Source organism: Akebia trifoliata, chromosome 11, assembly GCF_017979445.1.
Source record: "Akebia trifoliata isolate Shusen 1 chromosome 11, ASM1797944v1, whole genome shotgun sequence".
NCBI classification, from domain to species: domain Eukaryota; kingdom Viridiplantae; phylum Streptophyta; class Magnoliopsida; order Ranunculales; family Lardizabalaceae; genus Akebia; species Akebia trifoliata.
The window spans coordinates 1,449,351-1,468,752 of NC_141385.1; the positions used below are offsets into that span (position 1 = coordinate 1,449,351).

At 33.9% G+C, this 19,402-nt stretch overlaps 1 protein-coding gene across 1 annotated transcript; it reads right to left on the reverse strand.

Moving 5' to 3' along the window:
• Positions 1 to 9,788: 9,788 nt before the first annotated feature.
• On the reverse strand, positions 9,789 to 13,870 carry LOC147390204 (uncharacterized). Its single transcript, XM_086459850.1, is given in 4 exon segments — positions 9,789 to 10,914; positions 10,917 to 11,885; positions 12,187 to 12,315; positions 13,325 to 13,870. Coding segments are annotated over 4 exon segments (2,127 nt in total). The 5' UTR covers positions 13,766 to 13,870; the 3' UTR covers positions 9,789 to 10,326.
• Positions 13,871 to 19,402: the final 5,532 nt, after the last annotated feature.

The following is a 19,402-nucleotide window of genomic DNA, read 5'->3' on the forward strand; positions in this document are numbered from 1 at the left end:
ACTCAACTTTAAATTCATTACAAGATCGATCTTATGCACTTATATTATAGAACAGGTTAATTTTTTTTTTTTTTCAAATTTGGGAGTGCATATTTAATAACTACGACAATTGAAATGATGTAAATTAAATACTCCAAGTGTAGGGTTGTAATGAAATAATAAAATGTCAGGAGTCCAAAGTCGATCCACAGGGATTATGTAAAAATTGAACCAAAACACATGTGAGGTGAAAGAAAATTGACTTAACATAAAGCAAAGATGATTTTCCACACTTTCGTATGAAAAAAAAAATTAAAATATTTAAAAGAAATTTTTAAAATGCTCAGTGTTAGGATCCATTCAAAAATTACAATTTTATTCCATTCAATTTTTTTCTCGATTAATTTCGAATAAAAATGCTCCCCAACTAGATGATATAATAATTAAATTAAAATTTTTTTTAAATATGTTGAAAAATTAAGGATTGTCACGTGTAACACATTCACATACTACAAGATTCTCTAAGCAATTAGTGTAACATTCTTTCATAATGAATTAATAAAATTTATTAAGCATTCATGTGATAATCATACACAAAAACTCAAAAAAAATTTATAGATGTTGAATCAAATCAATTAATTAACTCAGCTTTGATCAATTCAAAAATATAAAATGTCAATCCACCATTGTTAATCGAAAATAAAGTTACAATTTTCAAATTTCACCTGTAGTCCTGATTATGATTTTAGCTAACAATTTTCATAGATGAGTCCATCAAAATTATTAAATAAAAAATTTAGAAAAACAAATTAAAAAGAAGAATATAGAGAAGAAAGATTGAAAAGGAAAAAGAAAAACAATGAGAGATCTAGAGAAAATAAATAATGGTGGGATAATAGAAAAAATATAAACAAATAATAAAATAGATTAAGAGATATATGGAAGGTGAGAGAATTTAATATGTGAAGGAGAGAGAGAGAGAGAGAGAGGGAAATATAAATTTAAAAAAAATATGGGAGAAAAGTATAGAACCTTTTAAAATAAGACAAATAATAATGATTTTCTGACTCTCCTTTGTGGCATACTCAAAATACTCTCTTAACGTGACATGAGCTAGAACCACCGATCTTTACACCTTGGAAAACACAACTACACACATTTATGGAGATGTGTATCCCGAGATATAAAATCAATGATTCTAGCACATGCCACATCAGGTGAGTATTTTGAGTATGCCATGCGGGGAGTCAAATCACCACGACTCTGAGACAAAATTGAAAGGAAGAGACTTTGTGTGGTTTGTAAGAACATGTGTAGAGATTTTTACTTTTTGTGAAAAAAAAATATTTTGCCTTTTCTTTAAATTGTCTCACAATTGTTTTTCCATCCTTTTGCGTGTTTTCTTAATCAAATATCTATCTTTAGCATTTTCTCCCATTTTGAACCTCCAACACTTACAAAATGAAAATTCAATTAATTAGTCAATATTAATTAAATTAACATCAATTAATTATTATAAATTAGAGATACATATCATCAATTTGTGCATTTATCAATAACCAATCAACTTGTAACTTGTTTTTCTCTTCGAACCTTGTTCTTGGGATCTTCAATCCTTAAGTAGGGTTTCCATCATAGTTGAATCATTTATCTATGGGCTTCAAACATCCCTTTGGATGTATTCTAAACTTTTACTTGAAGTTTTTGTTAAACAATCTGTGGGATTTTCTCCAGATCTTGTAAAATACACGTTTATGGTTCCATTTATTAGCAACTCTCTCACAGTATTGTGTTTATGACGGATTTATTGTGATTTACCATTGAGCTGGACAATAAAAATGTTGAACTCGACAATAAATAAAAAGTGCAAGCTTGACAATAAAAAGTGGTGAGCTCGACATTGTATAAATTTTTTTTAATCTCAACTTTGTTCATCACATTTTTTATTATAAATCGTCGAAATCTATCAAAAAAATATATCTAAATGTTCAAAGTTAGAAGTATATCATTTCTATTCGTCATGCATGATAAAGAAATCATAAAAATAATTGGAATCATCATTGGAAAACTTAAGTATGCGAAGAAGATGAAAATGAGATAGTTTGGGTATTTCAAAAATATTATAACTTGAGATTAGGTTGAGAGACCATTAAGAAACGAAAAATTTACTATATAGACTATCAAGCAACCGGTCAAAAATCAATGACTAATTAGAAAGAAATCCTTCTACCAAGGGCTTTCAAGTAATTTTCCCTTTTTTTTTCTTTTCTTGCATGCACCTATAAAAATTTCTTTTACAGATAAGGTTATATTTTCATAAGCATATCATTAAAGATTTTCAATTATAATTTCTGAATATTATAGTATTAGATGTTGATTGTATATTTTCCTCCACTCTTGGGTGTGTCATACCCCAGTCAAGTCCTGTGGTGACCCTCTTATATTCATTGGCTAATATGGTATTAGAGCACCAGGTTCGTATAGGTCACGGTTTTATTCTTTCCACCCTTATGGGTGACGGGGAGTGTTGAATGTATATTTTCCTCCACTCTTGGGTGTGTATGAAGCCACATAATCCTCTTATGTAATATTCATTATTCTCCCCTTCTCCAAAAGATCGATCTTTTGTAGTAGTTGGTTGGTTAACATTAGATATGAATAATAAGGTGTATAGTGCTACATCATTCATATATTCTCATAAATATTCGATTGAATTATGATTAAATTAAATCAATTATAATTAATTAGAGTTCGCTTTTATTTTATATAAATCAAATCAGGTTCTTGTAAGTTGTAACATGGGATCCAATGATCAAGAATCAAGACAAAACCATTTTCTATACTGAACAAAACAGTCCAGAAAAAATAAATAAATAAAATAAATAGGATATTGATCAATGATCGAAATAAATTTTCTACAATGATCGTGATCAATGGTCCTCCAGAATGCTCTCTAGAGTCGGCCTCCATCGTCTTCCAGCCTCTCGGTCGCCCGTTTCAACTTCAATGATCCTCCTACTACTCACCTTCATTGCAACCAATAATTGTTCAATAGAATTGTACTTAGAATCCTTATTGTAACTCAAAATTTGATTCAGTTCTTGTTGGGTCACCATAATTTTAAACCTCACACCACCACCACCTTCAGCTTTATGGGAATCGATTTCCTCGACTAATTTGAACCTTACCACCTTCTTCTTTCCTCCTTTGACCTGCCTCTTAGCCTCAGAAGTCGTCGATGATGTAGGAAGCCGCATTGGATCCATCTCTTCTATTTCTGCTTTTGGTTCCACTTCTGCTTCTGACCCATGTGTCTCCTCATACACACCAATTCTATTAGCTTTCAAGCAATTCCCCATTTTATCTTTGTAAATAGAATTCAAAATGGGCTCAAATATGAAACCAAGAAGTGTTTAGGAGATGAAACTAAGGAGAGATTGAAAGATGGAAGAAGAAGCATCAAAGGAAGCTTTAAAATAAAGAGAAGAGTTTCTATGTATTTGATGCTCTTTGGAACAGAAGTTTCTGACTACTTGTTGCTCTTCGAGTTTAATGATATCTCCTGTCTTCACCTATAAAATATGGAGTCCAATTAAGTTTTGTTGTGACCCCTTTGTATAAAACAGTTATGCTAAGCCCCTAGACACCGACACATCGATCATTTGAAGTGCAAAACTTCTCATTTGAATAAAAAAATCTTGATGTCACACTCAAAAAAATAAAAAAATAAAAAAAATCTTGTGGAAGATTTTCTGGACCTACAATCTTATAGAGGGATCTTATGGTTGGTCTAAAATTTATAAATATTTACTTTTAATCAATAAGAGATACCCACATAACTCAGTAGATTAATTTCTAATCCAACTCGATGTATTTTGTATACGACTAGATCTGATAAACATGGAATCCAACTCAAAATCAATTGACAATAAGTAGAGAGTCACATAAGCTTATAAGGAGAGAGACAAGGCAATGAGTGTTCGATGTGGGATTAAACTCAACGCGCTCCCACACGTATAGGCTGGACTTGGTAAAGTACGTGAAAATATGAATTGGGTAATGTAGAGGAGAGAAAGACATACTCTGATACCATGAAAAATTTAAGAGTCCAACTCAAAATCAATTGACAATGAGTGAAGAGGTCCAAGAGCTTATAAGAAAAAAGACAAGGCGATGAATGTCTAATGTATGACTAAACTCAATTTACTTGATTAGGTGACTAGATGACTTAGTTCATTCAAATCTCGTGGTTGAGTCACCTAGAAATCCAATCTAGATAACTTGACATGATCGAGTTTTGAATTGACTTGGCAAGTTTTAAAACTATTGGTTTATATCCGATGGCTTGATGGTCAAAAAGAGTGCCACTAACATCAAATTTTGTGTTCATGGGAACAACATATTCTTGCTCATAGACACGTTTTAGGTCATATCTTTATTCAGAAGATAATCCTAAGATCTAGACCATTGAATAGTCTTCGATTTTTTGTTGCATGAATCTCACAAATCATCGAGGTTTTGGACGGCTGAGATGATTTTAATGCCCCTCTGTCAGTATTTGCTCTAGTCCACCGGCTTATGAGAGAGACAGCTAGGTGCATTAATATTATTTGAGATTTCACACATACACCATAACAGGACAACCGTACTTCTCGAACCTAACATGCATTTAGATTTTTATTATTATTTCTATTACAAGGTCAAAAAGTCTCCCATAATCCAAAATTTTAAGAAATGAGAATTGGGAGGTTCCAAGCCACCTTCATTTAAATAATAAAATTCTACTTGGGAGATAAATTCTATCTTCCTTTTACACTTCTAGATGTGTGGTACAATTGATTAATTTTCTTGACTTGTAATAGTTTTTTATTTTATGATCACCAGGGCATTCGAACTTACGTCCGACTAGCTAGGGGACCAGAAGAGTCAGGGTCAGAGTCAAGGCATATGGGTCCCTCCCCCATCACAAGCGTCGGGTAAGTTAGGGTGCGCCCTCGTGGATTACCCCAAGGAAACACTATCCATACTGGATATTGAACTTACAATCTACCGGCTCTTATCGTTTATTGGATCCAAAATTGTCATTGAGTCATCCACTTGAAATTATTTGTTATAATTTTTATAGTAACATTCATTGTACACATATCACATCAAGATAAATAATATATGATAAAACAACAAGACCCCTTAATGACATGTGAGATAACACATGATGAACACTTACAAATCCTTCACAAAGTGTTAGTCATACGAAACAGTCATTAGCAATGCTGGATCCTTTACAAAGTACTATCTTTAATGAAGTTCTACTTCTTGTTAATAAATGGTGAACATGGTTAAACAACAAAACAAGTTCATTTAGAAATTAAAGAGAACTAAACTCAAGCGAAACTACTTTAAGCCAAAAACAAGAATATATAAGGGGTGCATCTTGGGTAAGTTGAAGCCAACCATTGACATTTTTTGAGCATCTATATGCTAAAATGTTACAATTATTTTAAAACTTACATGTACACTAAGATGTTACACATTTTTTTTATAGTCGGATATCCTTGGGCTTTGCCCAGTTCATAGACCATGATCTTGTCCAAGGACTAGTCTTAGGGCTTGTGCAACTCTCACACATCACACGCACCAAGTAAGTGTGGGTGCACCATCGCAGTGGTCTCTGAGGAACTAATACTCATACTAGGTATCGAACTCATGACCTACAAGCATTAACTGCTTATCATCAATCCAAAATTGTCATTGAGCCAATCCCTCGGGATTTTGATTATGTACTTACCCATTGATACTCGTCAACTAGTAATTATAGAAAGAATAGAATGTCAAGATATTTTAAGATATTCAGTCACAATGTCGGTGAGGAGATTATAGTCCACCTGTTGGTCTTATTTATTGGCTTATATCATAACTACAATAATCAAATTATAAAAATGAGTCCGTTTGCCGCGTGAGAATGGTTACAATATTAGGAGAATCTTGCACATGGTTTTGTCTCACCTAAATATTTTATTACCAATTCATGGACGCTACTTGCATGTGGAAGGGCCTTAGATACCAACCCTCAAAGCCCCTATTTTTATAATTAATGGATAATTTAGGCATGCCACTCTCAGTTTTGGTCAATATTTGAGATACCCACTGTGTTTCAAACTGATGAAATACCCCTTGACCATGGTCTTTTACGAAAGATTAAAAAAATGACCGAACCTTAAACCTCTTGTGAAAGCCCTTGGAGTTTTATTTTCCCCAAAAATACATTATCTTCAATCATTGTGATAAAGTCTTCAATTTATTTCGTAATCATTGATATTGTTCAAAGAAATTATTGATCTTTTTTTTCCTCCCTAAAACCTCGTCATCTTCAATTCTTTGATTTATTTGGTCAGGTAGTCTAGACTCAAACCACAACCAAACAATAGGTTGAAGATTGGGGTATCTAGGTCAGTTTCTATTAGTCACCCACATAAGACCATGTTGAAGGGGTATGTCATCAGACATCAGATTGAAAATGAAGTGTATCTCAAATATTCACTTAAACATGGAGGGTATGTCAAATTATTTTTTATCATCGTTGTCTTGATGTAGTTCTAAGGAAGACATCCTTCCTATAGTTGAGATTTTCAAGTACAATTTGTGCAGGATAATTGATCATTGACACCTACAGGAGGACGTTCATCTCAAGATGACACCATCAGTTTTCATTTTTTTCCTTTTAAAAAAATTAAAAAAGAAAAGAAAAATCGACTAGTGGTAGACAACCACCAAAGATCCCACCTTCCTATTTGTAAAAATAATCAATAGATCAAAATCATGATATAAAGGATGATATATATGAGCTGAAGAAAAAGCCCACTTGACCAAAGATCTTAATCATTCATTAATTGGATAGAACTTAGATTAAAGATAATCTAACGCTCTTTTTTCAGACGCCCATTGTATACTCCCTGGCCTGTCAACTACAGAACCATAAATCTTTCTCTTGTGTATCACGAAGCAAAGGATCTATGGTTCTGTGATGGGAGTGTACATGGAGTGTCTGAAAAAGAGTGTCAGATTATCACGTCTCTTTTATTTATTATAGTAAGAAACATGCTAATGAAAAACCTTTACTAGAAGGAATCCTATAATTATGTGGGTTATGATCATCTCTATTAAAAGTAAAGATTGAATTTTTATCTTTCCAGGAAAGAAGAATAGGGGTAGGAGCTATGTTACTTAGTTCTTCGGTTCACTCAATTTGAATTTTGATTCGTGGTCGACCACTATGAAACAAATTGACTCATAAGTGACTATAGAGATAATTCATTACTTGGTTAGCTTAGGTTCATTAGTTCGATTTTATATATGTAGTAGAGGTTTTTTGTGCCTACGGTCCACTTATTCTTTTTGAGGTTATGGGAGTAAAAGAGAAAATATAATAAGTTGTAGGAGTATAATTGAAAAAAGGGTAGAAGAGTAAAGGTGATAAAGTTGGAAGGTATTATTGGAAAAGGTGGAGAAGTGAAAAGAGAATAAGTTGAAATTTTTCGATGAAAAATTCATTGGAAAGTGATGATACAATCATTGCCAAAAAGTATTGATTGGTACATCTAAGAGGGAAGAAACTCAGGCGAGGGTTTCCATGATGAGGTTGTTAAGATGAATTAAGCTAAGACGATTGAAGTTGCACAACTCGTGCTTGTTGAAGAGAGTATAAGAGTATTATTATTATGTGGTAAATGATATTACCCAAATCTAGTGTGCCCCTAGGCATTTCTCCCAAACCCTATTTCTTTCCTCCAAACCCAATTTTTTTTACTAAGAAAATGTGTTCTTGATGTTGAATCGGATTAGATCAACTTTGGGTTGAGCAAACTTAAACCAAATTTGGTTCGAAGTTTCATTTACCGATCAGAGTGGATTGGATCTAAATCACATGGCAAAGATTTCAGATTAGTAATAGATTGGAATCGATCATTTGCCAACCCTATTTTTCCTTATCTTGAGATTTTTATGCAAGACAGAGATAGTATAGTCTAACTATTTACCTAATAGGGATTTTTAAAAGTTAAATAACAAATGGGATTGGTTATCTATAAGTAATTTATCTCAATCTATATAATAAAACACAACGGTGGACCCCAATCATTTTATATTTCACATAAAAAGAAGTTGAGATTTAATCTTACTATAAATCTCCGGGACAACTTTTAACTTTATTGTGTTTTCTCTTGTGGTCTTTTTCAAGAATAATTCTTCACATTTATTATATTTCTTCTTCTGATCTCCTTTATTTTTCAATAGAGTCGTGTTTGAGTGACCTCAAAATTATATCTCATATCTCACTTTCCTGACGTGGAAGTGTGTTGAAATTATAGATGCTTTTTCACTCGTATCTCGATGAAAGGGATCTATGGCTCCTACTCATCAAGAAAATGGGATATGAGCAGGGGAAGAGCTAGTAAGGAGTTGGAGGGGGAAATTGCCCCCACAGAACTTTAAGACACCCTATACATTCAACTAATTACATGCCCCATTTGCCCCCACTCCCTCACCTCGATCTCTCCTCATTTGCCCCCACAACCTCACCTCCCTCTAATTTTTGCCCCCAACACCCCTTTCAAATTTTTGTTGATGACATTGCCTCTTGATTGGGCCTTCTCACATACTAATTGGAAATGACCTAAATATCATTTTCTTCAACTTCTAACTAAAAAGCTCTAAATTATTCTCTAAAACCATTCATATTCAAGTTCTTCAACTATACAACTAACCATAATTTGCCCCTACTACAAGAAAATCTTAGCTCCGCCCTTGGATATGAGGGATAATCCTGAGGTCACTTCAGTATTGTTCTACTCATCCAATTTTATTTTATTTTCAATACAAGTCTAACTTTAAAGTGGCAGCCTGCTTCAAAATTTTGGAATTTATTTCACACCCTGACTTTTTCATAATATTCGGTATGCCTCTTTGGATACACCCATGTGTAATCCAAAGAAGAGGGTTCTCCAAATTTTTTTTGCTTCCTCTACCATCATTTTTTCAATAATTTTCATTAAAATTTATTATCTTTCAAACTCTAATAATAATGATAGGGTAAATTGCCAAATAATTATCAAAGTTTTTAAAAATTTTGAAAGTGTCACATGTGTTGATACAACTGTCACGTAATATAGATAAAATATTATCAAATTGTTAACATTACATAATAGCTTTATCAATATTAGCAACACTTCAAAAATACCAAAAACTTTTGTAATTATTTAGAAATTTATTAATAATGATATAAAATAGAAATAAAATATTTTTCTAAGTTGACATTCGAATGCATACACATCCATACGAGTTCCATGAGCTGTCAGCTTGGAGTTGAGTTTTTATAGTATATCCAATACCACTCGTTGCCATCTATGGTCATGGATTCAGATATTTTTCATTTTAGACTACTAACCGATATCGAGAGCGGAGTGGGCCAAACTAAACTATTGTGACACATAGCATTTATATATAATTAAAATGACGGTGCAGTGTGGGACCCTGCAATTTGCATGATGTAGAAACCACAAATACGCTGAAATTGTAAACAACATCAACATCAACATTTAAATAATTCTGTACGCGTACGCAGTGTGTACTAGTGGGGGTTCCACACACACCAATCAATAAAAGGTCACAAGCATCCCATTCTCACCCACACAGCACTCCCATGCATGATAACGACACTTCAACGTTGACCGTTATCAATCCTTTCCACCCTTTTAACATTTTTTCACAAATATTATATTGTTTCTAATATCTAATATAAAATGGGAGAAAAATAATAATAATAACAAAGTGCCCTCATAACGGTGACTTTGGCAAGTTCCAAGGCCGTTATGACCGTTATTCTTCTTGAAATCTTTGTAAGCTATTGAGAAGTAAGATTTGCAACTTTATTACAACTCAAGATTGGCACAGAAACATTTCTCTTAAGCAGCATATAGAGGAGAGAATGATCTGTATCACCAATTGTTTCCCATTGTTTTTGCTGTCAGTTGTACACAAATGATACAGAGAGATTACAGAAACTTCTCATGAATTGCTTTCCCCCTCAAGGTGTGTGTTCCAAGCAATCAAAGAGAAAACTTAAGCTATTCATGATTTATAAAATAATCCGTTGTTCGAGTAAAGATCATCTAAGAAAAAGTGTTGGAAGAAGTAATATATGTTCCTCGTCAACCCCCTCAACAAATTCGGATTGTGCATTTAGAGGAGAAGGAGAAGCTATATTTGGTCTGTCCATTCTTGGTTCCACGGTAGCTTTTGTGGATCATGCTTACCCAAACTGGAATTCTGCATAATTTCCACGAATTGGTAAATCTAAATCTTCTGTTTAAGAACATGACGCAATTGGACCTTCTGGCTTGCCATCCTTGCCTCCAAAAGCTTCTCCTTCAAACTATTTTGTTCCATGCCTAGTTGCCATTCTACTCGACCTTTCATCCCTCGAGATATGTGTGGATTTCCCGAGTCAGAAGAGCTCCACCGCGCAACCAAACCAGATGGACTGGGCCCACTTTCACCTGACCCTCTGTCCGGGGAAACAATTCCTCCATTTGAAAGGCTTTCATTGGTTCCCTTGACCGAGATTATTTTGCAGTTGTCACCCTTACTTGGATTTGATCTCCAAAGCCTGCAAATGGAAGAAGCCTTCTTAGATTTCCTTGTCGATACAGAGAATATTTCACTGACTTCAGTATTTGGGGTGTCACGACCTGCATTTTCTTCCCATTCTGTTCCGCTCCCAGACACGTTACTATCTATACTGGTTCTGTTAACAGATGGGTCACTCCCTTCAGAGGAATAACTTGATCCTTGCTCCTCGGTGCGACTTGCAGTTTCCCAACCACTCTCATCTTCTTCTATAACCCTATTCTGACAAATAAACCCATTAGAATATCTCTTCATAGGGTTTTACTGAACCCATTGACTTCAGGACTCACGTTATGGATCTTAGAGCCATGACCCGGGGGGCTGTAATCAAGGCATGGTTCAATCTCTCTCACTTTAGGTCCACCAGGCTGGATATCTTCAAAAACAGGGAAGATATCCTCCAAATTTGGAGGCTCATAAGAGAACTCCTTTACATCATGAATCTTTACTGAGCTGGCCGCCTCTCGAAGCAATTCAGTTTCTCTCATCTCCATCATATCCTCAGTTACACCTCTTGACCTTAGAAATGCCTCCACATCTTCTATAAGTTTGTTCAATTCAGAATACTTCTTTTCAAGAGTCAGCTTTGCATCAATAAGCTTCATCTGGACTCGTTCTTCACGCCAGACCTCAGCCATCTGCATCATCTTCCTCTCTTCTTCCACTTCTTCACGTATTATCATGGATTCCCTCTTCATGGCTTCAACTTCGGCCTTGTCTTCTCCAATCTCTGTAGCAAGCTCATTACAAACTTCCTCCATTAGCTCTCTGGCTTTTCTCTCTTTCTCATAATCTTGCATGGATCTCTTCGCGGATAACTTGGCCTCAGCAAGTTCATTCACCAATTTGGAATTAAAGATTTCTAGTCTATGACAATTTTTCCTTTCTCTTTTCAAATCACTCTTGACATCATTAATTATTGCACGGATCTTTTCGTGTTCCCTGCTCTGCCATGATGCCTTCTCCTCAGAAACTTTCCTCAAGAAGTGCTCGACTTTTTTCTTTGAAGACTGGCGCTCAATCTCAAGCTCATGGATGCGGGTTCGAGCCTGTTCAAGTTCTGATTGTAGAGAAGAAACAACTGAGACAGTAGCAATTTGTTGGTCTTCAAGAAGCTTCACATGGTTGTAAAACCTGTAAACTTCATCTGATGTTTTCGAGCAGCCAGGGTCCCACTTTGTTGCTCCCTCCATTGCAGAATTGGGAAATGATAAAGAAGGTTCAACCTAAATACAAACAGTCAGCTATTAGGCAAAAGAATCAAACAAGGCAAAAGTAACATTTCTATTATTTATTGTGCAATTCTAGCACACACAGTTGTTTGAAAGCAGGGCCAATCTCATAGGAGACTTGAAGTGGGACCCATTGAATGGTGGGTCCTAAATATCACCCAGCATCTACCCCATGTAGAACACATTAAGGTTTCTGCTAGTCCTCCCCCCATCCTGCTTAGTATTCTATCTAATCCCAACAGGCCAAGAACAGCTCCTGATGAAGTCCATAGAAAAGAAAAGAAAAAAAGTATACCTTGGACAGAATTCCATTCTTTGGAGTAGAGAAAGAAAGAGAACTCTGCAACATATCCTTGGCATCTGTACCAAATTTTCTGTTATTCCTAGAACATCGAATTGGGGTGCCTATATGCCCAACACCAGACTGCAATGCAGAACAAATTATTAGAGAAAATTCAGAAAATTTTGAAATTGATGAATAGAGTTCTTGATTTCAAATTAAGACTTACAATTTCAAGATTTATGCAGAATTATATACCTTTTGAAATGCTGTCAAAGGAAACATTGAGGTACCCCTTAACTATACATATCTAAGAAGGAAAAAAAAAAAAAAGGAAATGCATTTTAAAAAAAAAGAAAACTTCAACCTTCAAGAAAACCCATTATTCAAGCTCGTCTGATCTTATCACAAACTCATTAGAAACCCATTTGAGCTTCTGAGAACTTATACTCAAAACAGAGACAGATGGTCAAAAGATCCGAACTACATTGAGTTAAAAAACCAACAAAAGAATAGGTCTTTTCAGCCAAATGGATTGATACCAAAGAACTTACAAACCTATAATTATTCAGTGAACTAAAATTTTCCAATTTCCACCTTTTAAGAAGAGAGACAGAAATCTTAAAAACTAATCCAAAACCTCCACACAAAACCTAGAAACTTGATCTAACAGAACCAACAGAATAAAGATTCTCTTTTATTCTACACATCTTAGAATAAACAGGAGCTCATGGGCATCAAAAATTACTAGGGCCACTCCTTCAAAACCCTAAAACCTATGATCCTAAAGAATGCAAAAGAAAAAAACATCAAGATTTGCAATTAAAAATTCAAAGCAGCAAATCAAGATCGAACATTTATCATAATTTTGCTCAAACACCCTAAAAACTATGATGCTAAAAGAATCCAAAAGAACAAAACAGTAATATTTGCAACTAAAGATTCAAAGCAGCAAATCAAGATCGAACATTTATTAAAATTTTGCTCAAAAACCCTAAAAACTATGAACCTAAAGAATCCAAAAGAACAAAACAGGGCAATTTCCACTTAGAGATTCAAAACAACACATCAAGATCGAACCTTTATCAAAATTTTCTACCGAAAACCCTAAAAAAGGCACAGATCTTGAAAAACCTAATCGAGAGAAAGATACCTCGAATCCTAACCGATCTGACGCCATCTTCTGGAAATCTCGACTTTCTCCTCCACCATCATGAACCTCCGGCTGCTGCAACAGCCAAAGTCCGGCAGCGAGCTTCCTCGCCGAAACTGAAACCTCTCTGCCATTCTTCACTTTCCGGCGACATTTCCGAGAATCTTCCGGAGTCTTATCATCTGAAATAGAGACATCTCCATCATCCAATTTCCATCTCAAAAGCGGAGTTGAAGGTCCATTCCTCTTCACCGCAGAAGTTCTCTCCTTCTTCAACCTTATTCCGACGCTAGAAAAACTAGGGTTTCTGATTTTTCTACGATGGGATTTTCCAACGTTCTTTATCTCTTGAAGAGACGAATCTGGTGACGTATTTAGGGTTTTTGAAGACAAAATCTCCAGGATTTCCAATGGAAACTGACTTTGTCTTGATGTCTTCATCTTCTCGCTGCCATTAGAGCTTGATGAGAGTTCCAGACACACACACACACACACACACACAGAACTGTAGAAACAGAGCCAAAGAAAAATAAAAATAAAAAACAAAAAAAATTAAAACTTCGATAGGCTTTGTCGAGAGAGCGCGTATATCGCATATTTTTATACGGATAATCGTACATACATACAATCCTCGAATTATATGAAATTACATGTCAGTCCCTCCTGACACCACGTGGATCACTCTTATAGGTCCTCTTGCCCATTTTTGGATCTTACCATGGTATTTGTCGGACACACAGAATCAAGTCAATAAGTAAAAAGAGTCATGATCTGGACTCAAAAAATTTCACTCGATCTGTACGCGGATTACTTGACAAGGGCGTGAAACCGTAGATCCTTTTCCTTGGGAAACACAAGAAAAAATGATTAACAATTATGTGACCTTACCACATCAGATGAGTAAAAAATTTTGAGTCCTGAATTCATTAGTGAAGTAGAAATGATTTAAATTTAACTTTAAAATAAGCATCACAACTAACATATAAACTTAAATCATTTCTAAAAATAGTAAGAAATATTTCATCCTCGTGATTTTTGAAAATCAATTTAATCATCTTTAAAATGGGTATTTGAAGTCGTCAACTATTTGTTGTTCTCTCTTGCAAAGATTTTTTTGGACCTTGGATTGGAACTTGACTTTGTACCTCATTTTCTTATTGTCTTTCACACTCTTTTATCTTAAAAAGTAAATCATTATTCTTCTTGTTCCTCACTATATGATTATGAAAGATATAATAATGTATAACTAATTTTACATGTGTTTTGCATGAGTACGTGAACGTTATAATCAAAATAGAAAAATTGAGTCGTGATAATGTAACTACCCCATGTGGCATACTCAATCGACTACCTGACGTGACAAGTTCAGGAATCGTAAATCTGCCCTCATCATGATACACGATTACCTCAAGATACACTTTATTATGGGGAAGGCCAGTTGTGTGTCACGAGGAGCATAGATATACAATTCCCCAACTTGTTACATTAGAGTAGTCGATTGAGTTCGTCACGTGGGATAGTTAGATTATCATGATTCAATAGAAAAATCTCTTTGTAATATTCAAATAATATACTTGATATCATTTCGTGATGGTGACGATGATGAATGCTAGAAATTAAATCTACATAATAAAACACAACTGAGTTGAAACAATTATGTGTGACACAAATATTCCATTATCTACAGTTTTATGGGTTAAACCTCTTATCAAGCTATAGTGTCATGGGACCCATTTTATTTTCTTTATTCTGTATTTCCTATAATTTTACTATATTTTCTCTTATGTCCTTTAATTCACTTTATCACTTTTATTTTCTACTTTTTTAATCTCAATTTTTTTAATAATACTCCTTCAACTCTTTTTTTTCACTTTTACCTATTTAACTCAGAAGAAAATGTCACATTTTATAACTTTACTATATTTTTTCTTTACCCTTTTAATCTCAAATTTTTTTGTATTAACAATACCCTTCTAACTTTATTTTTTTCGTTTTTACCTCCCTTAACTCGAGAAAGAACACATGTGTTGTAAGCACAGGTGAACTCTAGTATCTTTTTAAAGATGAAAACCACTAAATTCTTTCAAGGGATAATAAGCACCATGATATACAACAATAATCCTTGCACATTTGCACGATCTAAATCTACAAAATAATATTGACCAACATTCCTAAACAAATTAGATATTAGTCGCCTATAATACCTTAATATATCAGTGCTTTGTTAGTACTCAACCCTCCATTCTTGGGAGACAAGTATTAGATCTAAATTCCGATATGATCTCAAAATTTGTCAAGTAATTCAGAAGTCAAAAGTATTACATGTTTTTTGTATCAAGAAGCCATTTTTGAGAAGAATCATGTTAGAGTGACCTCAAGATTGTACCTCATATCTCACTTTCCTGACGTGGAAGTGTGTAGGAACCATAGATGCTTTTCATCGAGATATGATTGAAAAAGCATTTATGTTCCTACGCACTTCCAAGTTAGGAAAGTGAGATATTAGGCACAATCTTGAAATCACTTTAGGAGTATTCTTTTAAGAAATGAGACAATAAACATTGTGTAAGGTAAAAAACTAACCGTAAGCCATGTTTGGTAATTAGGCTTACCCTTTTAACAAAAATATCATCCGGTCTTAGCTCCCAAAGTGAACAACTATCTTATGAGGGTTTTCTTTGATAGAAGTAAGAAATACACCTCTCTCCCTCAAGCTCAACGATGACTTCCCAATTTAATCTAGCTTACCATGCAACTTCAAATTTTCTTTTTCAAATACCACATTAAAAAGGAAAAAAAAAATATGAGAAATGGAGTCAAGAGAGTAATTTGGGATCATTTAATAACCATTATTGTAATGGATTATGATATTAATAATCATTTATTGGCCCCATAATTGAATATAGGGGATGTAAATAACATCCAATAATATTTATTACTTGTGCAATAAATTATTTTAAAAGTACATATAAAAAAATTATTTCAAAAACAAAAAAAATAGTTTATATAAAAAATTTATTTCTCACTGAGGATTTAATGTATATTCTCTCCTATCTCTGTAATGTCTCCATGCTTTAGATAAGTGGCCCAATAATTTGTTGTTGTTGTTGTTGTTGTAACGAGGTGATCCAAACAACCAACCTTATCCAACATGACTAATCCTCGGATTGCACGCACCATCCCACCTTGTAACGTGAAGCCAAATAGGTAGTCACCTTTTTTTTTGTGTAGGGGCATATAGAGATTTGAAGTCATGATATAAGGAGCATATCCAGTCGTTTCTTACCATCTTAGCTAACCCTTAGTGGGTTAAGTGGCCAAATGTTACTTTTAATGTAAAGGATTAACTCATCATTAGTTGTTTGGTGATATTCTTTTAAAAATTCTTTTTATCATAATAACTAAGCATGAAAAAACAAAATCAGTTCTACCGTAATGGTTACCAAATGGCTCTTCGATAAAGATATAAAGGTATTGTTGGATTTACTATTAGAGTCAAGTTCTCATGATTGAAAGTTTGCTTTCTTTGTTTCATGGATGGGTTCCTTTAATTTATATGAGTTTGTGCCTCTTTTGAAATTTTGCAATCCAAGAAGACTTTGGACTTTTAAAATCTATCCATTTTTCAAACTTTCTACTATTGTTATCATCTCTTTGGCATAAAGATACGAATTTTTACTTTTAAAGATTAATATCAGCTTTCTTTTATAAGGTGGAGGTTCATGCAGCAATTTGAATGATGAGTAATGTTTTTGGAGATGTGACAGTTCAGGATTCTTCTATGGAGTTGTCCTTTTATTTTGATCCATAGAAGAGTAAAGGTCCTCTGTTCTCTTAATCAACATCAACAATTACACTTTTTATAAAGAAAATCTCCTCCTTTTGCCAAGTTGTTTAGAGTATAATTGATTAAAGATAACTAAGTGGGGGGGAATGCTGAGGTGGTACAATGATGGAATTCGACACTTTTGTGAAGAAATGTTGGAGTGTCACTCCAGAAAAAAGTCACGTATGCTCCGATCAAATGATTTGAATGATTTTAATTAACCATAACTTTCCCCTTCTAATAAAACACATTATTGGTGATTATAATCTTATGGGTCCAAGGGTTTAAAACTCGATCGATCCCTATTTGAGTCTAGCGATTTTGGATTGTCAGAATCAGATTTCATAAATTGATTTGCAGAATTTAAAGTCTTGTTTGGCTACATTATTTTTTAGAAAGAGGTTTCAGACTCGTGATTTTAAAGTTGTGATACAAAATGTCAAATATTAAGCTCAAAATGAAAGAAATATATTCCAATATCACAAGCAATAAGTGATGCCTTATTTATTTTTATATTTTATAATCAATTTCTAGATCTATTTATAAGAGAATTGATTTTATAATCCAAACTAAACGTAACATTGGACTTTAGAATTGGGTTTGGGTATCTTCCACCAACGAGATGGATTGACAAGTCATCTCAAATATGACGTGTCTCTTAAAAGTCGGTCTTTTGTGTCATTTTTGAATGAGACGATTCGAATAAATCGAAAAACTCATCAGAGACGACTCAGTCTCATTCATGGACCAGACTATATGTCAAAACGAGTTTTAAATCCATGTGTATAAGAATGTTGTGACCCTCTAATTACAATTAATTTAATTGATAAAAGTCTAGTTAACCAGTAATGAGCATTAGAAGGGGGCATTAACCAACCTTTAAATGATTATTATTGAAGATCACCAACCCACTCAAATTTGGAATTGGACAAAGTTGCAAGTTGACTTGTATGGTTAGTTAAAAAGTTAGGTCATTTCTTGTTTTCCAAAAGATTGTAATAAATCCAAAGACATTATATTGCCACACCAACTTATATTTCCACTTGCCAATTTATAAATTAAATTTGTGTGTAGGATTGCAATTTCCCCCAAAAATACCCCCTCACATGAACACAAACCGTTGAGGGGTAAGATCGATTACTTGATACCAATCAATGTGAATCTTGGCATGAAAATTTATCTAATAGTTCTTAATGGATGTACTAATATTTATATTATATCTATATATCATGTTATGTGGCATGATTTTATTTTGATAATCATGAATATGAAAATTACAATAGTATATAAATGGATGTTGATTCAATGTTTTTTTTTTTTATTTAAGAATTAAGATTATGGTTTTAAAACTCGTTTTGACGTCTCGTCTCATCCGTGAACGAGACTGAGTCGTCTCAAACAAGTTTTTCGATACGTTTGAGACATCTCGTTCTACAATGAGAAAAATGTATATGGGTTTTAAATCTTGTCTAATACATTGTCTTGTTTGTTCATCTTGTTGCTAAGCGATACCGAAATGACTCAGATGATACATCTCAGTCTCGGACGAGTTTTGAAACCATGAGTAGGATTCCATTAAGTTTTCATAAGCATTATAAAAGAAAAATCTTACTGGAGTGACCTAAAGATTGCACCTTATATCGCACATCCTAACATGAAAGTGTATAGGAACCATATAAATGCTTTTTAACTCATATCTCAATGAAAAACATCTATGATTCCTACATACTTTCATGTCAAGAAGTACAATCTTGAAATAACTTCAGCATTATTCTATTAAGAAATCTAAAAAAAAATGAAATAGGATTGGAACTACCATGTAACAAGTTTTCTCTAAATCTTAGTAGAATGACTCTTTGAAATCTAAGGATGTAATCAATTAATTATCAACGAAACCCTTAAACAGAGCTAGTATTTTTTTAAATAATTTGATTTATATGTTTAGTTGGCTGGTTATACTTATATACATTAATTAATATCTGATAAATAAAATTTGGTGTGGCAATAAAAACTATCTATTTCACTTTCCATTATTAATCAAATAGTTAAGTAGATAAGGGAACACAAAATCATCTGTACAAGCGACCTATAAACGTAGCAAACTACACGGCTAGAACACCGGCACGTGAGACTCACATGAGGATTCCCTCACTCGTGTGAAGAGGATTAAGGTGAAGTAGGCGAGAGAATTGATGACAGTTGTGCAAGCTTAGCCAAGTGGGTCCCTTCAAAACAACAGCTACTGCTGAAAC